This window comes from Marmota flaviventris, chromosome 4, assembly GCF_047511675.1.
Source record: "Marmota flaviventris isolate mMarFla1 chromosome 4, mMarFla1.hap1, whole genome shotgun sequence".
Lineage (NCBI taxonomy): Eukaryota > Metazoa > Chordata > Mammalia > Rodentia > Sciuridae > Marmota > Marmota flaviventris.
In genome coordinates, this window is record NC_092501.1 from 88,892,905 (window position 1) to 88,919,833 (window position 26,929).

The 26,929-nt window shown below is 33.0% G+C and overlaps 1 protein-coding gene across 2 annotated transcripts in view; it reads right to left on the reverse strand.

Annotated features, from left to right (window-relative positions):
• Nucleotides 1–26,929, reverse strand: part of Rnf17 (ring finger protein 17) — a 107,649-nt gene that overhangs the window by 12,270 nt on the left and 68,450 nt on the right. Inside the window, exons 20-30 of one of the 2 annotated variants that reach the window (XM_027941526.2) lie at nucleotides 22,305–22,532; nucleotides 21,170–21,320; nucleotides 20,903–21,021; nucleotides 15,320–15,410; nucleotides 14,065–14,180; nucleotides 11,676–11,965; nucleotides 8,655–8,818; nucleotides 6,319–6,438; nucleotides 5,289–5,369; nucleotides 2,691–2,816; nucleotides 1,447–1,503 (exon numbers count right to left, since the gene is read on the reverse strand). In XM_027941526.2, the coding sequence (XP_027797327.2) occupies nucleotides 1,447–1,503; nucleotides 2,691–2,816; nucleotides 5,289–5,369; nucleotides 6,319–6,438; nucleotides 8,655–8,818; nucleotides 11,676–11,965; nucleotides 14,065–14,180; nucleotides 15,320–15,410; nucleotides 20,903–21,021; nucleotides 21,170–21,320; nucleotides 22,305–22,532 (1,543 nt within the window). Of the gene's footprint in view, nucleotides 1–1,446; nucleotides 1,504–2,690; nucleotides 2,817–5,288; nucleotides 5,370–6,318; nucleotides 6,439–8,654; nucleotides 8,819–11,675; nucleotides 11,966–14,064; nucleotides 14,181–15,307; nucleotides 15,411–20,902; nucleotides 21,022–21,169; nucleotides 21,321–22,304; nucleotides 22,533–26,929 lie in introns of both variants that reach the window. The other variant, XM_027941524.2, reaches the window with a different exon arrangement.

A 26,929-nucleotide genomic window follows, 5' to 3' on the forward strand; every position in this document is an offset into this window, starting at 1 on the left:
GCAAATAAAATCATCACCTATTTGTAGGTTAGTTCATTATTATTAAACATTTTCAAATTCTGGACAAAACCAAAGCAAAAATTATATCTAGGGAAGTTCAGCAAAAGTGACTTTAGCTGAATTTTACTGATTTGTTACAAAGTACCTACTTTACTACAAGCATGTTATCTTTATATCAAATAAATAAAATTCTACTAATAAAGCTTAATTTATTAAAACTCTCCTTACACCAAAATACACAAGTGACTAAAAAACCACATAAATTTGACTTAACCAAAATTAAAAGTTATAGTGCTTAAAGGACACTATCAAGAAAGTGAAATGATAACCCACAGAATGGAGAAAATATCTGCAAATCCTGTACCTGAGAAGAGATTGTATACAGAATATATAAAGAACTCTTATAACTCAACAATAAAAAGATAATAAGATAATCCAACTAAAAATAGGCAGTGGATCTGAATAGATATTTCTCCAAAGAAAAAATATAAATGGCCAACAAACCCATGAAAATATGCTCAATATTATCATCAGTGAAATGTATATCAAAATCAGGATGGATAAAAAAAATTTACAAAAAATGGTGTGGATATAGAGAAAATGGTGTGAATGCAAAATGGTGCAGCCCCTCTGGGAAAGAGTTTTACAGTTCCCTAAAATGTCAAACATAGTTACCATGAGACTCAGTAATTCTCCTAGGTATACACCCAAGAAGAAGGAAAACATGTTCACATAAAAGCTTGTACATGAATATTCATAGCAATATTATTTACAATCACCAAAATGTGGAAACAAGCAAAGTGTTCATCGACAGATGAATGGATAAACAGAATATATCCATACAGTGGAATTTTATTTGTCAACAGATTGAAATACTTCTATGTACAATAACACGCAAGGACCTTAAAAACATACTAAGGAACAAAGGACCACATATTGTATGATTCCATTTATATGAAAAGTCTAGAACAGGCATATCCAGAGAGACAGAAGATTAAGTGGTTGCCATAAAACTGGGGAATAACGGGGAATGAGTACTGTTTTTACAGGGTTTCTTTTTGGAAAGTTTTGGAATTAGTGGTAATAGTTGCATAACTCAGTGAATAATTCTTTTTTTTTTTTTTAAAGAGAGAGGTGAGGAGAGAGAATTTTTAATATTTATTTTTTAGTTTTCGGCGGACACAACATCTTTGTTTGTATGTGGTGCTGAGGATCGAACCCGGGCCGCACGCATGCCAGGCGAGCGCGCTACCGCTTGAGCCACATCCCCAGCCCATCAGTGAATAATTCTAAGAACCACTGAACTGTACATTTTAAAAAGGTGACATACAGTATATAAATAATATATCAGTAAAGCAGTTATAAAGAAAGTTCTTACTTCCTCATCCTATATCAGATCCTTTATGAAGCATGCAAAGTTTCCAAAGTATTTGGATTATAACTTACCTCGAATTTTATTTCCCAACTTTCTTCCTCATACTTTTTATTGTAATCTGCTGGTTTCTAAAACAATATAATATCATTAATAAATAAAACAATTTTTATCTACATAATATTGTTTTAAAGCACTTTCATATTTCATCCCCACAGATATGGAGGCATTATGTTATGCTAAATATGTATCAATGATAATTAGTTTATTAGGAGACAGTGGTACCTAATACTTTTCCTTTTAAAATATGCACAGTGAAGAGTACAACTGGAAAAGAGGCTAAGTAATTTTTATCAACTGAGCTTAATACATGGAGAAACTTTTAGATAATACATGTCTGCACATGCATGCACACATATATGTCTTTGCTTAAAAAAAAAAAAGCTGGTTTGAGGATTACAGATACAAACTGACATTGCAGTTTTATGACTGAGAGAAGAAAGTAAACTTTTTTTTTTTTTTTGCTTGGTTGTATACTATCACTAAAATGAATGTTTAAACACCTAACAAGCAAACTGTTTCTCTAGAAATAAAAACATCTTGGATATAAAATATTATTATGTATATACTACTCCTCTCAAGGATTTTAAGCAGCTTGAAATGTGAAAATATATCTAAAATATTAAAAATGGAAGCAGTAGGCTACAGAATAGGCTATTTCTTTAATATGTTATGCTGAAAATATGGCTCTAAGTTTTCCATAAGAAGATATACAGCAAAAACTTCATAAAGTTTGAATATCCCTCATACTTGGGACCAAAACAATTCAGATCTTGGAGATTTTTGGATTACTTACACAGACTTTAATCCAAAAACTCAAAATGCTCCAAAATCTGAAAACTTTTTGAGTATGATGCTGGCACTCAAAGGTTTAGAATTTTGGAGCACTTCAGATTTTAGAGTTTTGTATTATTCCTTCCTGTCAAATCAAAGGAAAAAAAACATTTTGTCTGAGGAGCATTTTTTTCTATCACTGAATTCTACAGAGTTTTTATAACGTGCTTCCCTTGTTCAAACAATACTGGATAACATGGCATCTCATTAATTTTGAAGGTACAGAAACATTAATTAAATCTTAATGTAAATAAAGAGTTTTTCAGGACAAGCATGATGCAGTATATTGCTTTCTCAACAAAGAATTTACAAATTCTCATTCTTAGGTCAGATATATAGAATCATATTTAAGACCTGAGGTATACAATGTAACAATTTAATCAGATATTTTCTATTGTGTAGATTCTTATAGAAAGTCACTTACTTCTTTAAATCTCTCTTCACAGTGTTCAAAAGTGCAGTATTTATGGTGTGTCATAAAATAGGAAAGTGACATTCCATCAAAATAGAGATGAACAGACAATTTCCCCCATGGATTTTCAGGCAATTCCTATGTTAAGTTCAAAAAAGGAAGATTATTATTTTAAAAAATAAGATTTATTTGATGTGTTATAGTCAACAAATATGAAATCAGGCTTCCAACAATAACAGTATGAGCAGATAGCTTGACTAATGCTCATTTCATAGAATTTTCTTCCTGGTATTTGACTTTGATTTCTGTAAAATATATTTACATGCCATAATAGTATAATGTTTTCTAGTTATTTATTAGAAGCCATATATAATTTACTATTTATGTCAACTTCAGACAACAATAATAATTTATACTTAGTAGAGGGGAGAAAAGGTGTAGAGGTGAAGAAATAAAGTTCAGTTAAAAAATATAAAGATGGCAGGAATCAGAAGAAATTAAGTCTAGCTGGGCATGGTGAAGCATGCCTATAATCCCAGCAATTCTGGAGGCTGAAGCAGGAGGATTACCAAGGTAAGCCTCGGCAACTTAGTGAGACCCTGTCTCAAAATAAATAATAGAAAAATGCGGGGAATGTAGCTCAGTGGCACATTGCTCCTGGCTTCAATCCCCAGTAAAACAAACAAAATACAAAATATACAAAATATATTTACCAATATACAAAAAAAAATATACAAATAAAACAATAAAACAAAAATACACACACCTGAGAAGGAATTAAAACAGTCTAAAAGCAGGATTCATTACAATGACTTTTTAAAACTCTGACTAAAGGCTGGGGATATAGCTCAGTGGCACAGCTTTTGCCTTAGGCGTGAGGTCTGAGGTTTAATCCCCAGCATCACCAACCCCGCCCCCACCACTTCCCCCACCAAACAAATAAGCAAAAAAGAAAAAAAAAAGTAACTTTGCATAAAGTCCATTCACAATTATTAGGTATTGATTGTAACCTTAGTAGGTAAGCTTAAATTTCCACTGGTCCCACCCTTGTCTAAATTCAATTCATCTTCTCAATTCAATTCATCTTCTCACTAAGTTACAATAATTGTTTTCCAGCTGATCTCCCTGCTTGGATCTTTTCCTAAGACTCTGTCTCCTATCATCATCATATCCTGAGGGAAATACTAGATATATTTCACATCAGAGCCTACAGTGTATATATAGGCAACACAGGCCCTCAATGCAGCAGCTCTGCTATTCCTTTCACAGGCTACTGCTCCAACCTCAGAGCCCTTGGCACCTTCTCCAAGAACCGGGATGGTTTGTCTTCTCACCATTTTAAGATCTAGACTCAAATGTCACTTGACCACTGTTTTTAATGAGGAACCTCCTCCTCAGCAGCAGCACTTCTTTCTATCAGCATTTTCTGCTTTTTCTTTCAAGCGCTTATCATAACCCAATAGATTTTATAGTTTGTTTTTTCTTGTTTTCTGGTTCCCACCACTAAAATGGAAGCCCCACAAAGACAGGCATTTCTGGAATGCTCTATACTTTAAGTAATTACAAGTGTAGGACTGTATCTCCTTTAGTATATATGGACAAGGAGCACATATAGGCATGTTCATACACAGAAGTCTTTGCTATACTACAATGGTTCTTCTGACTATGTTAAGCTAAGCAGCAAAGAAAGTCACCTTGACCAACTGAAAAATTTCAATCTGTACCTTACTTCAGTGACCTGCCATGTAGTCTATGAGCAGCTAAGAGAGGGGCTCTTAGTACTGACATAAGCCATTTTATTATTTAATTGGGTCTGTGGCTCTTTTTAGGTCTTTATCACTTTAATACAAAAATACTTTCCTCAAACAACTACAGGTTAACCTTCTTATCATGGCTCAGAAACCTCTACTGGGGCCCAGCAACTATTACCTCAGTCTGCTGAATCCTAATCACCACTCCTCTTCCTCACAAAAGCCTCCACCATCCTGTCAGTTGTATATTTCTGAAAACCAACTCACTGTGCCTTCGTGCACTCACTTTCATGGTCAGGAGAACTCTACCATTTTTTTTTTTTTTTAAGGGATACCTCCATTCTCACCACCTCTGAATTTCTATTGTACTTGCCCTTTTTACCCTTCTTTTGGCTCTCAGCACACTGCTCTGTGGTGTGAGATTTTTAGGTTTATGTCTTGTTTCATTAACTAGAGAAGGTCTTTGGGGATAGGGCTTGTCAATGACAGGCTTTCTTAGATTACCTAACACAGCAGTGTAAACACAGCAGTATCCTGAAAACTGCTGCATATATTTATGAACATCTTCAACAATGAGATATTGCTTCCTGTATCCAAGTAAGTGAGATGTTAATAAATACTCTTTCAAATTTCTGACTTTATTGGTTATGAAAGTCTCAGGTACTTGCTCAAAATTAAGCTTATTTAAAACAAGCCTAGGAACCAAAGTAGTAACTTCTCCAATGTTAAAGGATGATTCATATGCACATTTGAACACATAATAAGATGGCTTATCATAAAAATATTGCTCAAATGATGCTAATTATAACATTTTATGGCAGATAATTTAAACCAACCATATATGCTTTAGACACATTACCATAATGTGAACATCCACCTCTCTCTTTGAAAGCAGCTCCTGAAGAAGCTCTATTGCATCTGGCTGCCAGACATTCCCAACCTATGTGGGATTAATACACTCAGATTCTTTCACAGTTTTACAAAGTGAGACAAAGCATAGAGCAAATAAATATACAAAGAAGTAGCTATCAACAGGTAATACTAGATAGCAATATAAAACACATAAGCCATTTTCAGAAAATATCATTGGTTTGAGATAAAATGATCTTTAAAAAATAATAGTTTGAGATTCTCCCTACAGTACTCATGCTTTTAAAGCATAACATTTTTAAAATGAGTTTACATTAAAAACAAAGTATCATAATTTTAAAAAAATTTAAAAGACCCATATATCAATGCAATACTAATACAGGGCTACAATACATTATTCATTAGGGAGCAGAATTTGTCATATTTTCATTTGTTAAGAGATTCATGTGGCAAGGCAGTAGGACTTCCTGCCAAGAGGCAAGTAATGAGCCATCTACATATACGTGGCTCCTCTGTCCCCTGCAGATCTTCTTGACGGCTATGTTATAGTGGACATCTTGACTGCAGTATCATGAGGGACCCGAAGTTCAAACCACCCAGCTAAACCACTCCTAATTCTGAAGCCACAAAAACTAATGTATAAGTTATGGTTTTAGATCATTAAGTTTTAACTTTGTTATGAAGCAAGAGATCATTAATACATTATTTTAAAATCTGACTTCCAGCTAATTTGTTGTAATTTTATTCAATAAAGAAATAACTACATTTTTATAATTTTACAATTTTCCATCTATGAACATACTATGTTTTCATTTACTCAGATGTTTTATATTCTTAAGTATAATTTTATATATAAATATATAAAGACCTTTTAGCTGTCCTATTAAACTTATTTGTAGGTATTTTATTAATTTTGTTACAACTGAAAGGGATTTAATAATACATTCTAATTTCTAAAAAATATTTTAAAATATTTAAAATTATTAAGCATTACTTATTACAAATTACTATATACTCACTGGTATAGTATGATACAGCTGACAAGGAATACAAAACTGTGGTGTATCAGGATATAGTAAAATAGGGTAAAGATGACACTGTGGAATTTTCTCAGTGAATCCATGATCTAAATATTGTACCTGAAACAGGTCAAATAAAATTTATGGTTAAAATTTGTTACTAAAAGCTAGGGGACAGCTTTAATATTAATATTAACAATATTAATTAATATTAACAATTAATTGTTTAATATTAACAATATTAATCTAATATTAACAACCACCACCACAACAAAATGACTAAGTTTAGATAGTTAAATTTGGATTTGAAAAATTTGTAGGAAAAAAAGAACATTATATTCCCTTATTCTGTAGCATATCAAATCTCATTGTACAAAGGTTTTCTTACACATAACCTATAAAACAAAACTCTTTTTAAGAAACTGGCCTTATTAGGCCTTCCTTAATTAAGAGCAACTCTTTTTCAAAATTTTAATTCAGTTTCTGATTTAAAAATAAGGAATGCCAATAAGGTAGTTCTTCTGTCTCAACTCAGCAAAATGAACGTATCACATTTCTCCTCACCCTTCCAGCCTCTATTTTACATTCTACTATTCTGCATTCAGATCAACTTTTAAAAAAACTTCCACATGAGAGAGAACACATAGCATTATCTTTCCATGACTGACTTAATGAAATGTTTATTTAATGTTGACCATAGGATAAACTTGCAAGGTATCAGGTTAAGTATCAGTTAGGTATCAGGTTAAGTAATGAAAAATTCATGTAAATGTAAAATGACCAAAAGGGAAAAAACCTAATGATTAAACTATCAAAATACTACTGAATACATTTAAAATAAAACTAAGGTATTATGACATTATGAGAAATTAAATAAATAGTTCACCATCTTATTTATTTGGATTCCATATATGTATAGCTCATGAAGTGTGATAACTTGATAAAAACTGAACTTCAATTCACTTTTGTAATAAAGAAGAAAAGGTAGGGGTTATCTGAATAACTCAAATGTATGTAAAAAGTGACTCACATGATTATAAACACATTGAAACTGTGGGTATCCAGTTGTTTTAAGTATTCACCCAAAATTTGAAACCATTTTATTTCCATCAAAACCATTACAAATTTGTAGTTCAGCAGAAAAAGTACAAGACAGAAATTTAGAAATTAGTCCAGATTAGGATATAGACTCCAATATGACTACTCACTGACAGGGCAACCTTGGCAAGTCAATGAACTTAAACTTCAATTTTTTCATTAAAATAGGAGTAATAATTTAGTCCAGGACAGTTGTAAAAAATTATAAAATATGAATTACAGATGTGAAAAAGCTAAAAAAAACCCTTAAAATGCTATATAATTATTAAATATCTAACAAAATAAATATCTGACCAAGTAGAAACAAGACTTATTTTTTCCCCCTCACTTGAATTAAAAGTACACATTTCAAGTGTGAAATATCTTCATCAATTTTATTTCCTTACTTATATTCCTTCTCTCCATTTTATTTTTTTGTGGTACTGAGAATTGAACCCAAGGGTGCTCTACCCCTAAGCCACATTCCCAGCCCTTTTAAAATTTTATTTTGAGACAAGGTCTTGCTAAGTTGCCAAAATTGGCCTCAAACTTGTGATCCTCCCATCTCAGACTCCTAAATTGCTGGGGATTATAGGTGTGCATGTCTTTGAAGGTATTTTTTTAAAAGATATTTTTAGTTGGAGTTGGACCAATACCTTTATTAATTTTTATGTGGTGTTGAGGATCGAACCCAGGGCCTCGTATGTGCTAGGCATGTGCTCTACCGCTGAGCCACAATCCCAGCCCCTTTGAAGGTATTTTAATCCATATTTTTATACATTCAGTATTCAATGCATGAAGCTGTTTTTGAAGATTTTGAATGAAATTTGAGTACTACCTCGCTATTATGTAAAGGTGAATTAATCCTTATCCTGAAAGGACTAGTTGGGCCACAAACAAATTTGCAAGGAGATCTAAACATATTGGAAAGCAAGTTTTACTTAATTCCATGTGTGCACACAGGACCACAGATTACAACTAAGTGGTCCAAGGCACAAGAGGTTAAATCCCTACCTGCCTCTGTTCTTCCATTATTCAGGTTATTAAATATATTTGAAAAGAAATCCTTAATACAAATAAAAGCATAATAATACAAATAAAAGCGAATGCATCTAATAACTGTACTCAACAAATACAAGTGTAATGTATCTAATGACTGAATTCAACAAAACGCGCTTTAATCAAATTTTCACATATCAAAAGACTACTTAATGCTACAGCATTTAGCCAGAATAGTTACAAAAGAATATTAAACTTACCCTGATAGTGCCACCTACAACTTCCATTACTTTGCCTCGATACCACATTGTATCTGATCCTCTCACTGCACAGGGTTCTCCCTTTTTCCAGAAATAAGGTTCCAAAAGACCAAGGTATTTTAAATTACTTTGAATTTCATTCATCATTTTTACCAGCTCAAATTCTGAAGAAATTATTAAAAATAGAAAGCATTTAGGAAAAATTTCCTACACTGTTCAAAAAAAAGTCATCACCAATCTTTTAATAACTTCATAACTTAGGTAATATAAGGAATTGAAAATCAGGCTCATAATAAAACTTTCATAAAATCTAACTTGGTCAGTATCTTCTATATGTTTTAAAATGTACTAAGCCCATATAAATAATTATTCTGATTTTTTAATAATATTTTGAGAGTACAAACATCATAAAGAGCTCTAAACCCATGTCAAGTAGGCTAATATAAAAGAACTATCAACTCGAGATGACATTTTGACAGCACAGCTAATAAAACATAATACAAGTTACTTAGATACAATATAATAGTGAAAAGTCTAATTTTATTTTTCCTACAGATTGGCCCACTATTTCCACAGTGACTATATATCCTTATAAGTGGTACCATAGAAGGCAAAGGCTGGAATCAGGTTCTATCCCAGTTCTACATTTTTAATTGTGTGATCTTGAGTAGTTCCTTTACCTCTCCATACACTTCAGTTTATTCTCTGTAAACTAACTATGATAACACCTACCTACATTATCAGCACTGCAGCAGGACCAGATGTAAAGCATCTAGTAATAGTCAACCAGTTTTAGCAATGACTAACATGTCAAGCAAAGCTTCTGGATTAAGTATTATTTTTACTACAGGTCTCAAACACTGTTCATTTCTTTTAGAACAGCCAGTTGCACAGATTTATTCTATTTTCCAGTTAAAAATAGTATTTATAAAGATCAACAAATGAGAGGAAAATGTCAATAAATTCATAGCTACCACACCCTATTGGCAGGTGGGCCCACGAGTTGAATTAATGGTGTCTAAGCCTGTTAAGTGCTGGAGTCTTAAGAGTTACAGAATATTCCAGATGAGCCCAGGTTGTAATTAAGAAGCATTTGCTTTTAAACTAAGAAGATTTCAGAAAGGACCTCAATTTCAGTTATTTCTTATGGTTTCTTTTCTTATTTCAAATAAATACAAACTTTAGTATTCTTTTTTCATAGAATCTCCAAACTTATATAAATGTCAGGTCTTTTTAAACTTGGAACCATCCTCACTTGGTTAAGTCCCAATATGGGAAAATAAAGGAGATGTAGTAGGCTACATCATTTTATGCTGATTTTGATCTACCAGAAACCTTTAGAAGCTATCTGGCCTTGCTCTTCTTCCATGCTGGGACAGTACTTTGGATGTTCAGAAAAATCACTCAAGTTTCTAAGTCTTAAATTCTGCCAATTACTCGTACCACTGCTGACCTGTGGTTTATCATTGTGGTTCATGTGTGAGAAATCCAAGAATGCTCAGAGGTGAACTAATTAGATTATGAGAGAGGTAACCTAATCAGCAGATCAATCCACTGATATGGATTAACTGTGTGGTAATTGTAGGTACATAGGGTTGGATGGAGAAGTAGGTCACTATGGGCATTCCTTGAGGTTTATATTTTGTCCCTGGTGAATGAAGCTTTCTTGGTGCTCCTGATTGCCAGGTCCTGAGCTACTTTCTTCTGTACCCTTATGATGTTCTGCCTCACACCTTAAAGGCCCATACTATGGAGGGTGGCTGATTATGAACTGACCTTCTGAAACTATGAGCCAAAATAAACTTTGTTTACACTGTTCATCTCAGGTCTTTTGGTCACAGAAATGCAAAGTTGACTAAAATATTTACAGATGCACAAAAATTTTGGCACCATGGAAGGAGGGAAAATTCAGTGATAGTCCTGATATACCATGATTCTAAAAACCCACTGGTCTTCTGTCAAATATTTAATCACATCCTAACTCCTTTATTGTTATTAAATTTCATTATTCCTATTCTTATAACCAGGCTGGACTCCTTTGTATATAAATGCCTATATTTGTGAGGTTTTACTTTTTTCTTTTGGTATGAGGGAGAGGTGCTTAATCACTGAGCCATATCCCCAGCCTGTTTTTATATTTTACTTGGAGACAGGGTCTTGCTGAGTTGTTTTGGGCTTCACGAAGTTGCTGAGGCTGGCTATGATTGTGATCCTCTTGCCTCAGCCTCTCAAGCTGTTGGGGTGACAGACATGCTCCACCATGCCCAGCTGAGGCTCACCTCAGTAACTTAGTGAGACCCTGTCTTAAAATAAAAAATAAAAAGGGATAGGGATATAAAAAGGGCAGTGGTAAAATGCTCCTGGGGTTCAATCCCCAGTACAAAAAAAATGGGGGTATCTACTTATAGTCACTGTTAATATGATCAGCACCCTGTCCCTAACATTAAGCTTGGGAGAAATCCTTTGGGATCCCATCTTCATATGAGAGCTTCCTGTTAGATTTCCCACTTTCAGTGAAGGAGCTTTGTTCTTTACTTCCTTTTTCTTGAACTCTGTGTAGTTATTAGATGAGAAGTTCAAGAACACCTTGAACACCTTCGTTGGCACATCGTATCATCTCAAATTCTGATTTTAGAGCTTGATGTATTTTTTATTTTCGTATCAACACAGTAAATGTTAATTTAAAAAGAATTATACATGCATTTTAATGTATTTGGAAGTGTTGTGCAATCTTCCTTAATGGAAATTCTAAATTACTTTCTTATACTGAGAATAGCCCTAATTATAACACATGACATTGCTATTTTAAAATAATAATTAAAAAACTCGAATAAGTTTTATGTGCTAGGCATAAAAAGCACTTTGCCATGTTTTCTATGAAATAATTTAATCCTCCTAACAGCCCTATAAAAAGAGGTTAATTACTTGACCATGTATTCTGGTTGTCACTATCTCACTGGAGAACTTGAGCTGCTAGGACCACTGTTACTGATGAATCCTTTATAACATAAAAGAGCTTACCTGATAATTTAGGTACTATGAATATAGTTCCATCATCACCAATGCAGCTGACTACTGCCTCAAATACTTTCATATTAGGAATAACTGGTGGTTTATAGCACCCAATGGCTCTTGGCTCTGAAGTCTGCTCCTTAAATTCAGATACCTTGTGTTCACTGATTGAATCAGTAGCTTTTTTCTCAGAGTCAAAGTTAATTTTAATACACTTAGTGGTAACTATTAAATCTTCTTGTCCCAGGGGGATCTGCAGAGACTTCTCAGATGAATGGCTGTTATTTGATTTATTAATTCTGTAACATCCAAAAAAGAACATATCTAAACAGGAGCAAGTATAAAAATCTGGGGAAAACAATATAAAAATAATCTTTCAAATATATTTAACATTTAAAGAAAATATTTGCTCTTGTCTAGGGTATACTAGTCTAATTTGTTACATGGAAATGAGCATTATTTAAGTTACAGTGAAAGTTATTTTAAGTTATAAATGAGACTAATGAGGAAAAAAGCAGTATAATTTCACTTTAATGTTTTAAAGTACTATCTGATATTTATACACTATTCTTTCATAAAATCTCCTAAGAAGTATATCCTCAGTATTGTACAATGGAGCTAAATGGTGGATTGGGAGTTCAAAGCCAACCTCAGCAAAGAAACAAGGTGCTAAATAAGCATCTCAGTGAGACCCTGTCTCGAAATAAAATACAAAATAGGGTTGGGGATGTGGCTCAGTGGTTGAGTGCCCCTAAGTTCAATCCCCAGTACCCAATCAATCAATCAATCAATCCATAATACCTCCAAGTTGATCCTAGTTTAGTCCATAGTAGAACACACGTAGAACACACATAAAATAATATAAATACAGATCTCTTAAAACAATGACTCAGATACTAGGTATTGGTAGCAATATGCTATTTTCAATTTTGTTTACTTCATGATATCTCTTCCATTTAAAGGAAAAGCATGCTACCGTACAAAAAACTAAAATCACAGAGGCAGTATTAACATTGGTTGCGTTTTAGTAGAATTGCAGTCAAAATTTTGTTCCTTCTAGTTTCCTGTGCTTTTCCTTTAACAGTATTCATAAAGTTATTACTTAATGCCCTCAACTAACTTCTCCCTCTCACTGTCTTAAGATAGCTAGTAATTTCATTGCTGCTACAGCAGTAAAAAATAAACAACAACAATTAAAAAAAAACACCTCAAAATTGGTGACAGACAATGCTGGTAGTATTAACTTGTCTAGAAGTTTTCATTTCAATTCATTTCTTTTGCCAAGGAGTTACTTAAACCTAAAGTATATGAACGAACCCCCAAGAGAAGCACATTAAAGATATAGAGCCTGAGCCTGATGCAGTGGCATGTGCCTATAATCCCAGAGGCTCGGGAGGTTGAGATAAGAGGATTGTGAGTTCAAAGCCAGCCTCAGTAAAAGTGAGGCACTGAGCAACTCAGTGAGACCCTGTCTCCAAATAAAATACAAAATAGGGATGAGGATGTGGCTCAGTGGTTGAGTCGCCTGTGAGTTCAATCCCTGGTACACCTTCCGCTCCCCCTCCAAAAAAATATGTGGAGTCTGTGCGCCAGGGTTCAGGCAACTTAGGTTGAATCTACTGCACCTGGCCAGCTACTGCAGGCCCCATTTTATTTTTGATTTCTTGTTTTCTCTTTCTATTTCATCAGGTAACCACATACATTTTGTGACATGTATGGCACAAAAGTGGCTGCTTGAAACATATCTGCAATTTCAATCTACTTCCACAACTGGAAGGAAGATAAAGGAATAAGCTAGGGTTGTAGTAATATCCCAATCCTTCTCCCTGCGACCCAAAGTTGCTTAAACCTCAAACTCAGACCCAAAAGGATCTTTAAATGTAAATGTTGTTCAATTACTTTTTTGTTATTTGTTTCTATTTTACATAAATATATATTGTATATACCAACTACCATTTCTAACACAAAGCTCAAAGATTTCTGTCTAACCAAAGCATGCCAAGGGGCTCAGTCAGATCTGGTACCTACTATATTTTTGTTCCCTTTTCCTTTGGTTTAGAATGTAAATATCAAAGAAAAAGAGAAAGTACAAAAGCCAGAACATATGCAAGCTGTTTGACCTGAATAGAGAAATAAATAATTCTGAAGAAATTGTTGTCTCCTCAGAGATTAATTTTTAAATTATCTTTAAGAGCAAATAAGATACAATTTAGATTTCTATTTTTCTGAACTAGGGATTGAACCCAGGCCCTTGCACATGCTAGGCTAGTGCTCTACTACTGAGTTACATCCACAGCCCTGCAATTCATATTTGAAAGCACACCTATATAAAAACTTACACAGGTAAATAAGAAGTATCTATCACAAACTGATATCAAAAATTTGAAAAAGTCTGTACCTTCTTTCTCTCAAAGCCAAACCTTTTTTAATCAGATATTTAGAAACATCGACACGCTCTCCTTTTTCATCTCTGCAGAAAATTTTCACAGGTAATGGCCATGTTGTGTTGCTTTCCTGTAGTGATTTAAGAGTACAGTAAATAAAAGACACAAAAGAAAAATATTTTGATAAATAGTGTACTTTTCTCAGGCATTTCTTCTATATTTCTCTAAGCAAGCCAAAGAAGTTTCCCAACTGAGTAAAGATATGTTGATATCTAAATATATCGAGGAAAAATAGCATGGGAAAGATCAATGGGGACAGATATTTGTTTTATGAAATATATGAGGAATATAAATTTTACTGCCAAGGTAAAATTTAACTAAAGAAACGAAAAGAAAGGGAAACAAAATGAAAAAAAAATTTTCCAACCCAAACGAGGGGGAAAGACACCACCACTTAATATGTTTTTCTATTCCCCTAAACTCTTTGTCAATTATAGAATTAAAATATACTTTCCAAGGTGTGCCTTTTTTCCTACAGAAAGCAAAATATCTACAAGCCATAAATTCTGTTTCATATGGAAAAAGTTATAAAAATGAGGGAATTAGGAGCTCTGTAATCCCAGCAGTTCGGTAGGCTGAGGCAGTAGGATCACAGGTTCAAAGCCAGCCTCAGCAAAAGCAAGGTGCTAAGCAACTAGGACTCTGTCTCTAAATAAAATACAAAATAGGGCTGGGGATAGGGCTCAGTGGTTGAGGTCAATCCCTGGTACTCCACAAAAAATTATACACAGAAAAAGTTAACATGGAAAAATGATAAAATTCTGATAATTAATGCAGCAAAACATTTAAATTAGAAAAAATAGGGAATACAAAGAATATTTTTAAATATTCTGAAAAAATAAGTGCTTATTCTCAATTCCATACTCAAAAATATATATTTTATGACTTACAATGAATTTTGACTTATCTAGAAGCTCAATTTTCCACTTTAATAAAAGAATATTAGAAGACTTCAGAAATATGCTCTAGCATAAACATGTTATATTTTATCATGCAAATTATCAACTTAATATTACTTTAGAAATATCTTGATTTATTTATATAATCATTTGTGTACATCTACTATCAAATAGGCATTGCACCTTGAAATAAGACCAACAAAGTTCACTACAAAATCCAAAAAAGCATTTTCTCAAGAAAATTGATGAAAACATTAATGAAATGATTAATCAATATATATCATTTGTAACTGTTAACCTTACTACCCACCTGTAAAGTTATGGTTGCTATCGCTCCAGTGAGGTACAATGAAAGACAGTCACAAGCTGTTGCTGTCCACTTGTCACTCCCACCAGTTGGTCTAAAACAAAAATTAATGACAACTTGTTTTATAACAAATATTATACAATATTGATATATACAAGAAATATTATACATAAGCACATAGTTTGAACCAACTGAATATGTAGTGAGAAATAAATTTGAACATGGATTCATGTTATCTTCACAATTCTTTTCCCTATTTTCATAGCCTTTTGTTCATCCCTCTACTTAGAATCCATGCTACATGCTAACTTATTTATGTATACCTGGTTCTACAGTTTAACTGAAGATATCTAAAAGTCGATAACATTTTAAATATTCTTCATCATTAAATATTCAGGTGTGTGAACGAGATGAGACATCAGGGATGGTGTACTCTTCCATCATCATATTCCCTAACATCTAGCACAGTGCCTGGCACACAGAAAGTGCTCTGGAAATATTTAATAAAACAAAAACAAAAACATTCCTTTGCAATGATGATTATGCTGTCCACTTTGGGAAGTATTCTGTAATTCAGTTTGAATCACTACCCATAAATATGAGCCTCAACAGTTTATAAAATTTTACTTTTAATCGCAGTTTTTAATTGTTGACTTATTGATTCAACAAAATTACTCATATTGATATAGTCATGCAATTTTGAATGACTAGAAATATCATAATTTTGGACAAAAACTAAATGGCAAATAAATGAAAAGCAGGGTGTGTGTGTGTATATATATATATATATATATATATATATAAATAAAAAACATCATCATTCATTTTAGTTTGCAGAATTAAAACTGAGTGACTTTAGAAGTTTCTAACCATCAAGTCTACCCCCAAGAATAAGGAAGAGATTATATGTAAATCAGGCAGGATCCTAAACATAGTTTCTAAATCCAGAATCTCAATGAACTGAACTTAGTTGATGAATTGAGTAAATAACATGGTCAGTTTTATCATGGTAAATGGTTTATAAAAGTGAACTCACCTGTCAACTGGACATGGGGCTTTATCAAATTGGAGTTGGTAAGTATGCCAACACTTAATTTATTAAGACCAACCAGTGTTATGAGCTAAGAAGCTTAAACTATTAGTAACTCCCAGAATTAGTTATGTTTTAATATTTACAATTGCACTGCCAGGAACAGTGGTGCATGCCTGTAAGCCTGGTGAATTGGTAGGCTCAGGCAGGAGGATCACGTTTGTGGCCAGCCTCAGCAATTTAGCAAGATCCTGTCTCAAAAAATAATAAGGGCTGGGGATGTCGCTCAGTGATAAAAGCACCCCTGGGTTCAATCAATCCCAAGTACTGCCCCTTGCTATTCATGGGGGGTTGATTCCAGGACTCCTGCAGAAACCAAAACCCTAGAGACCACAGCTCCACTTCTTTACGCCATCTTTTAACCTCTGGTTCTAGAAACCCTAATTAAAAATCAATTCTGTGTTTTGTAGTAAATATGACAGTAATTCTATCTCCAGTGGCAGTGGCAAGATGAATAGTATGCACAAGCCCCTTATGTCAAATGGTATATTATCTAACATACCCCCATATTTACTTTAAACATCTCAAGATGACTTAAAATAGCATGTATAATGTAAATGCTATGCAGCTGTTAGACTGTATTGTTTAGGGAATGAAAAGAAAAAAATCTGTACATGTTCTGTATAGATACTATTTTTTTATAACATTTCAATCTGAAGTTGTGGAACCTGCAGATATGCAGGGCCAACTCTATTATGATATATATATTAAAAAATCAGTGTATTATTAAGATTTTCCTATTATTATTTTTTAATGTTAATTTTTTAGTTATAAGCGGACACAATATCTTTATTTTATATTTATGTGGTGCTGAGGATCAAACCCAGTGCCTCACGAATGCTAGGCTCTACCTCTGAGCCACAACCCCAGCCTCTATTATTATTATTTTTAATGTATTTTTTAGTTGTAGATGGACACAATACCTTTATTTATTTATTAATTTTTATGTGCTGAGGATCGAGCCCAGTGCCTCACATGTGCTAGGCAACCACCCTACCACTGAGCCACAACCCCAGTCCACAACACCTTTATATTTATGTGGTGCTGGGGATTGAACCCAGTGTCTCACAAGTATTCTACCACTGAGCCACAACCCAGCCCTATTATTTATTATTGATACACATAGATATTAGCTTTTGAACATCTGAAGGTATTTACTGTAATACTTAAAAAATTTAGGGATGTGGAATTTCATTTGGGGAAGACAAAAATTTTCAGGAGATGGATGGTGATAAAAGTTATACAGCAATGTGAATTTTAAGATCAGAAAACTGTACACTTAAAAATGGTCAAAAGGGCAAATTTTATGTGATGCCATTTTATTACAATTAAAAAAAACTACAGAAAAAATATTTCTTGGAATAGTAGCAAAACATAGTGGGGCCAGAGTTTCAGTTCTAAATTCAGATCCTGTTTATAATTCTAGCTCAACAATTGAATTGATGTTTTAATTGGATAATAAAATATTTAACCTCTTGAAGATTCAATTTCCTTACCTCTAACACCTTATCTATAGTTTAAGGTATGTTGTGAACATTAAGATTAGGGTTAACAATCATTAGAATTCTCAATAATAACATTATTCTATCCAAGTCCATAAGATACTATTAAAAGGTATGTCAGGAACTGTCTATAAGATTAGGTACAATCAGGAAATTGCTAGAATTCTGTTCAAAAACAATATTCTAATTGAACCTAATTTAAGGGAGAAGTGAAAACTAGTAATAGGATTTATATACTATGTAGTCTTGAGTTTTCCAATCCAGGATATTGAAAAAACTTGTAGATATATAATTGTATAGCCACTACCAGTAAATACATAAAATAGAAGTGCTCATAAGATTGAAGAAATACTCTGTGCAAACAGGTGGACTATAGAAACTACTACTAATAAACTCTTCAAGAACATTAAACATGATGGTCCATGAGTAATCAGAACAGAAAGGGTCACTAGGGTACCCTATTCTAATCTCAATTTTAAATATCAGGTTTTAAAACATACTAAACCAATTTAGACTTATAGATTAACTTTGGACAAGTAATTTAATTTCTTGGTGTCAGTTGCTTCAATTATAATATAGGAATAATAATAGTTCCCATGTCAGTATTGTGAGAACTAAATGAACCAGTATGTGTAAAGCACATTATAAATGTAGACAATGCTGATGTATAGTAACTATACTTCACATATATCTATAATATATCTATATATGTATGTATGTATCTATCTAATATCCGAGGTTTTTGCATGAGGTCCTTGTGGGTAAGATCATAGGCAAGGGAAACCAATATAATTTATTCATTAAAAAAAATCAGATGGCACAGTGGACATGCCTGTGATCCCAGTGACTTGGGAGGCTGAGGCAGGAGGACTGCAAGTTCAAGGCCAGCCTCAGTAACTTAGTAAGACCCTAAGCAAAATAGTGAAACCTTGTTTCAAAATAAAAAATAAAAAAATTTAAATATCACAGAGTTCATTGAAGTTTTTATAGTAATGCTAAAAGGATCTTTAGGTTTTTTTAGTTTTGTGAACAAATTTTTATTATTCCTATTTATATCAATGTCTGTAAAACCTATACATATATATGTGCTTATATGTATATATACATCTTTTAGCCAAATAGTAAGCAAGTGGCTTCAAATTAGGGAGTAAATTCAATACAGTACAAAATTATAAGCTGTCTTAAGTGATTTGGTTAATTTTGAGTAGCACAAAAAAAATCACAGGAATTGATGTTAGTAGGTTTCATTAATGATGGAGCTGCTACTCATATGTAAAATGATATCCAGTATTCTAAAGTGAATAGGAGCTAAGATTTATTTAATACAGGTTGTAGACTATTTTGAACTTCCAGAGGGAAGGCCAATTGTTTTTGGCAGCACTATTTCTTCAGTGATTAGTTACTGTGATTTTTGCCAAAAGTCAGAAATTCAAGTTTTAATGTGACATCTATGGTTTAAAAAATGTAAATATTTCAAAATTTAAAAACTATGCTATCAGCCAAATATATGGTTGGATTTAGCCTACACATAATGGACTATAACCTATGACACAGAAGTATGCTTTCAAATTTACAAATATAAATTTTTACATTATTAGAGTACTACCTAGGTGTTGAATAATATCAGTATTTGAATTTCAAAACCAATTAGATGAAACATGACAAGAAGAACTATAAATTCTATATTTAGGTAAAAAAAATCAATTATCTATGTATATAAAATAGGTTCAAATGAAAAATAGCAAACGCCACTGAGTGGAAGCCCTTCTAAGTAAAAATGCTTAGGAAGGACACTGGGCTTACATTGTTCCTCCAGTTCAGGGCTGGAGCTTTGGCTGCAAATGCTAATCTGTTTCACCTGGCAATACCTTCTTCTCTAATTCTAGTACAGTCAGCAAGTGGACTGATATGCTTGGGCTCTTTTAAAGAATTATCCTTTAGTAAACTGAAAATTCAATGGGATTAAGAGCTGAGATCACTATATTTTTAACTTTTACTCTAATGTGCAGAAGCTTAATGGGAGTTCAATGTGAGATGTTGTCCCTTTGCTCCATGATTCAATCTGGATCTTTTCCTTTGCTGCTGTCTTGCTCAAATTAAACTCTATGCCCAGCAGCTTCTCCTCAGTGTATGGTATGGAAAGAAATGTCAGTTTACTCTGAAGAAGTTATACAGTTAAAAAAGGGAACTATGACACATCATAGACTTCTTGATTTTAGTTATGAATTCCACCCTGTATTACTTCCCTTCTCAGATTAGCTTGCATGCTCCCATTAAATACTCTTGCAGATTTCTATTCTCAGAACCTTCAGAATCCCAGTCTACCTTTCCTCTATCTCCTCCCAAACAAACTGATTACTGAGGGTCTTGGTGCATAGAATTTCCCACCTGCTGATATTTGGGAGGTCATAGGAGTCATTTGTCACCAACTTTTTTTTTTTTTTTTTTTGCAGATAATCAGTATGCACAGTATTTAGTTTTACTATCCAAGCTGCACTACTTGTATTGTAGGATTCTAGATTAAAAAATTATACTATGACATTTTTCCAGAATCTTCTATAATCTACTTTTTTGGTAATATATTTTTAGCTTTCCCTGTAATTCTAAATTTACAAAGTATATTTATTTCTATTTGTTTTTATTGTTCCTCAAAGCTTTTTATATTTGCAGTTTGATTTCTACCTAGATACCATTCATACTCACCTATAATATATTTCCTTAATGTCACTAAATTTATGTGCTCCAAATAGTTATCTTTCCTCCTGTTGACACCTGAGTTAGCTAGATTTTATAAAAATTTCAGGACATGTTAACTAATTTAATACTGATAAGAACCAATTCAAAAAAGAGAAATATTTATTTATTTATTTTTGTGGTGCTGGGGATTGGTCCCAGGGCCTTATGCATGCAAGACAAGCACCCTACCAACTGAGGAGAAATATTTAAAATGATAACATTCAAGGGATAAAATAAATTTATTCAGCTAAAAACTACCTTATATCGACAAGAGAGCATTCCAAAGATAATCTTCCCATTGTCTTTAGATTTTCTTGAAGTTCTCTTAAACAGTTAATATTCACTACTAGTTCAACACCCACGTCATACAGCAATACCTATGAAAACAGCAATTTTAATATGGAAAGACAACATTTCAAAAACATTTTTGCAAATATTGAAAGCATAACAAAAACTGGATTAAATAACTGCAGTAAAAGTCCAAAAACGCATTCATTTTCACAATTTATTTATAATTGCATTTACCTCTACTAGTGTGTCTGTGACCATCCTGATGATCTGGCCTCTTCGCCACTGATTTTTATCTGGGACCTTAACAGCACAGTGCATATCATTTTCCCATTTAATAGGTTCCCATTCTTTGTTTTCATAAGCAGTTATCATCTTTTCTTCTAAACTATATAAGAATTAAAAATGTTTGACTTTCAAAAGTTAAAAACATTTTTTTTCTCTGACAACATGTTTTCTACTGTCCCCCTTGGTCATTCCACTTCAGCCAAACTGTTCTTCCCTAAATATACCAAGCATATTTCCACCTCAGGCCACGTAACTAGCTCTTCCCTTTGCCTGAGATAAACTTTCCTTAGATTCTTAGGGGGTTATTCCCTCCTACCTCTTTCAAGGCCCATTTCAAAAGTGAATTTCATGCATCTTTGAGGTTTTCCTTTTAAAAATTACTTTGCTCCCCAAATGCTTTATTTTCTCTATCACCTGTAACATACTTGCAATACTAAGTTTTATTTGTTCATCATCTCTCCCTCTGTTATAATTTAAGCTCCATGACAGCAAAGACCTATATTCTTTACCACTGTTATCCCCAACACCTATATGCACACTGCCATGAGTAGGTGCTCAATAATTTGTGGGGTAAATAAATCCTAATATAGTAAAAATAATTAACAAATATACTATTAAAATTTTTAGTTTAGTTCAAATAATTTTGCTATTTTAATGAAACCATGTCATTTGCAGAAACTAGAGACCATTATGTTAAGTGAAATAAGTCAAACTCAGAAGATCAATGGTCAATTATTTCCTCTTATATGTGGAAGCTAGAGAGGAAAAAGAAAAAGGAAGGTGGTGGGGATGATCTCATTAAAATCAAAGGGAGCTCAATAGAGGAAAGGGACCAAGGGGTGGAGAGTGGGCAGGCAAGTATTGGAAAATGATACCAAACAAATTATACTGTTATACTGTGTGCATGTACAAACATGTAACAACAAATTCCATCATTAATACAACTGTAGTGCACCAATAAAAAATGTGGAAAAAATTAAAATTAAGTAGATAAAAAATTTTTGCTATTTTAAAAATTCTACATTTAAAACTTCTGTTATCTTTGAAACAGTATAGGAAGAATGTTTTCCATATAATAGTATACCTATTAAGTAAGTTTTCTGTTAACAACCACTGAACATAAATCTTCTCAGGAGATATTACATTACAGATATGCACAGGCAATTCCTTATTATAAAGTGACTGGAAATTCTCATTAGGTAGAGATTTTACAGACATAGGACTTAAGTTGTTTACTTCATTTGAAATAATTTCTTCTGGAGAAGGATCCCATACTTCTATATGCTTTTTAGAATTATCTTTGAGGGTATATCTGAAAAATAACAAATGTCAGCAAAAAGAATATAGCAAAACATTCATGTTTGCATTTGCTTAGGCTTAGAGATGAACAAGTTTTAGCAACTTCCAGTTTTGATATTAATAATAACTAAATTTAGTCATTTAAAAAATGTTCTGAACCAACACTAAAGTAAGTACAAGAAGAAAACAAAAACTAAAAATTTAATTTTCTATTTTTAAACACACAGTTACAAATAACAACTTTGCTTATAAGTTCAATGCTTGGCACTGATATTCTGCACTCCAAAGAAACAGAAGAATTCATACTTTGACAACTTGAATATTTATCTTTGACTAAAATGTATCAATCCATTTACCAAGAAGAATACAAGTTGGAAAATAATTACTATTATCAAAGTACTAAGAAGCAAAATCACTGAATGAAGTGATTTTGATGTAATGTTTAAAAGATTAGACTAACTGTAGATGACTAGATGTTGTTTTTACCTGAATAAACATTGAATTTTTTTCACCATAAGCTTACACTCACCAAGGTTACTAACAATGTTTGTTGTTAAATCCAATGGACAGTTTTCAGTTCTTTCTTGAACTCTCAGCACTAGCTACTCTTTCCCTTCTTTAAATATTATTTTCTTTTGGTTCCTTGTTGTACTTCAGCTTCAAGCTCTTTTGGAACTCTCTTTCTTTCCCATAAGTGATTATTTACATGCTGCACTCCTCCACTTAAATTACATAACCAGGTTTGTCTTCTGAACTCCAGATTGACAGATTTGTTTCCTCCATTCAGCTAATATTTATTGGATATGTACTGTGAGCCAGCAAGCATAGTGCTAGGTATGGCTATGGCAGTGAAGAAAATAGATAGGGTTCTTATCCTCAGAAGATTATAGTAGTCATGCCTTATTCTAGGTGGAAATGTTTCAAGCCCCCAATGGATGGTACCAAGCCAAATATATACTGAATTATAATTTATGAATTTAAATAACAAAATAGAATTTTAACAATATAATAAATTTATTTAAAACATATTATTTCTCAAAGTTTCTGTTTAATACTTTCAGACTGCAGTTAACCACAGATTAACAAACCATGGATAGCAAAACCATGGATGGGGGGACTACTGTATGGTGTTACTAAAAAATTAAGTAAATAATAAATTTTATATAATACAAACAAGAGTTACAAAGGAAAAGAATAAGAACACAGGCCAACAAAATCTAATGTAGTGTAAGAGTTGGGGCTGATTATCTGATATATCAGTTGAGACTTAAAATAAGTAGGAGTTAGCTAGGTATTCCAGGAACTGAAAGAAAACATGTAGTTTTGATATAGTAAGTCAAAAGAAAATGGTGTGGGATTTGTAGTAGGCAGGGGTCAGACTATTTAGGGAACATTACTTTTATTTTATAAAGGATGGTGGGCATGATATGGTTAAGTGTAGGGAGGCTAAGGCAGGAATATTGCCAAATTCAAGGCCAACTTCAGCAATTTACAAGACTCTCAATTAAAAAATAAAAAGGACCAGGGATGTAGCTCCATGGCTGAGCACCCCTAAGTTCAATTGAAAGGAAGAAAGAGTAGTAGGTTGTGGAAATTCTTTTTCTTTTCTTCTCAGTCCTCAGGTTATCAGGAAAGTCACTCATCAAGGGAAACTCATGTTTTAATTTGAGCATGGGCAATAGACACAGTAAAAACAGTGGGTCAGATAACAGAAATCTGGGTTTGTGAGGGCACCGGAATTCGTTGGGGTTGCTGGAGCACCAGAGGTAGATTTACTCAAATGGAATTTAAGCTTCTGGACCATGAGTGCCCTGGGACGGGCCAAAGCAATGTTTTTTTTTTTGAAAAATTTCCCAAAGAATAAAAATTTAATTATCTTTCCAATTTTTAAAACTGTTCTAAATGCATAAAATCTAAAATTTACTATCATAACCATTTTAAATGTACATTTCAGGTCATTAAGTAGGTGTATTGTTTTGCATCCATCATCACCATCTCTTTTTTTACCTTGCAAAGCTGAAACTCCTCTATTTATACTCACTAAACACTAACTCACTTCCCATTTCTTCCTACCTCCACAGTCACTGGCAACCACCATTATTTCTGTCTTAGACTTAAACTACTATAACCATTCCTTATAAATAGCAACATATAGTATTTGTCTTTTATGTGATGGCTTATTTTAATATAACAAAGGTTCATCTATTATGGTACCGTATATCAGAATTTTTTTTCTTTTTTGTGGTAATAGGATTGAACCTTGGGAGCTTTACCACTGAGCTATATCCCCAATCTGTTTTAATTTTTGTTTTGAGACATGGTCTTGCTACATTGCTGAGGCTGGCCTCAAACTTGTGATCCTCCTGCCTCAGCCTCCTGAGTTGTTGGGATTACACCTGGTTCTGTTTTTTTTTTTTTAAATTTATTTAGTTGTAAATACATATAGTATCTTATTTATTTATTTATTTATTTTTATGTGGTGCTGAGGATCAAACCCAATGCCTCACACATGTCAGGCAAATGCTCTACCACTGAGCTACAGCCCCAGCTCCTGGCTCTTTTTAATTGCTGAATAATATTCTATTTTATTACAAAGTACATTTTGCTTATCTATTCATCTACCAGGACATCTGGGTCACTTCCATGTTTTATCTAATGAAAATAGTGCGATTATAAAAATGAATGTACAAATATCTCTTTGAGACTCTGATTTCAATTCTTTTGAGTATATACCCAGAAGTAGATATGCTGGATCAAATGGGAATTCTATTTTTAATTTTTTGAGGAACTGCCATACTGTTTTCCATAGTGGCTATACCTTTTTACAACATCACCAACAGATACAATTTCTCTACATCCTGAACATTTTTTTTCCTAGTAGCCATCCTAATGGATATGAAGTAGTATTTTACAATAGTTTTAATACGCATTTCTCTAATAGTTAGTGATGTTGAGTATTTTTTCATGTGCTTATTGGCCTATTGTATATCTTCTTTAGATAAGGTCTATTCAACTCCTTTGCCCCTTTTTGTATTGAGTGTTCTGTTATTTGAGATTCAGTAGTCTTCTACATATTCTAGATATTAATACTTTAACAATATATGCTTTGAAAATGTTTTCTCTTATTCTGTGGGTTGCCTTTATATTCTGTAGAGAATACCTTCAGATGTACACAAGTTTTACATTTTCACGAAGTTTAGTTTGTGTTTTTTAAACTGCCTATGCACTTGATTTTCTTTTTTTTAAATTTATGTACTAGGGACTGAACTCAGGGACACTTTCCCACTGAGTGTCCCTGATCCTATTAATTTGTGTACTTCTTTGTATTTTTAAATTTTTTTATGACAACAGAATGCATTACAAATCACATTACTACTTTTTATTTTTTTAAATAGGGCTTTGAAAGTTGCTTAGGGCCTTGCTAAATTGCTAAGGCTGGTCTTGAACATGGTGAATTTCCTGCCTCAGTCTCCCAGGTTGCTGGGATTACAGGTGTGTGCCACTCTGCCTGGTTGGGCACTTGATATCAACAAAATCACTGCCGAATCCAGTGTATGAAGCTTTTTGTCCAACATTATCTTTTATTGTTTTAGGTCTTACATTGAGGCCACAGATCCATTTTTAGTTAGTTTTTGTATGTGGTGTTAGGTGAGGGTTCAACTTCATTCTTTCGCATATGGATGTGCATGTTTCCCCCAGCACCTTTTGTTAAAAATTGTTCTTCCCTTACTAAATGATCCTGACACTTTGGTTAAAGATCAACTTACCTATATGACAGTGTTTGTTTCTGGATTCTAGATTCTACTCTGTTGGTCTGTATGTCTATCATTCTGTTGGTCTGACATTGTTTTGATTATAGTAGTTTATAGTAAGTTTTGAAATCACAATGTGTAAAATACTCCATGTTATCCTATTTCAGGATTGTTGTGGCTACTCAGGACCCCTGGAAATTTCATATGAATCTTAGAATGGGTTTTTCTATTTCTGTAAAAAATGTCATTGGGATTCTGATGGGGAACAACACTAATCTTCTGATTACTTAGGTGGGAATGACATCTTAACAATATCAAGTCTTCTAATCTATAAATATAGAATGTCTTTCCATTCATTTGTCTACTTTAATAACTTTCAAAAATGTTTTCTAGTTTTCACTGTATAAATCTTTCACTTTCTTGCTTAATTCTTAAAGTACTTCATTCTTTAGGTGCTATTGTATAAATATAAATGTTTTCTTAATTTTCCTTTTAGATTGCTTACTGTCAGGATGTAAAAATTAAACTAATTTTGTGACTTTGTATCCTATTTTGATCAATTCACTTATTAATTCTAATAGTTTGTAAAGTCTCTTAGGTTTTCTAATATAAGCTCATACCATCTGCATCTCTTCCTTTCCACATTGGATGCCACATT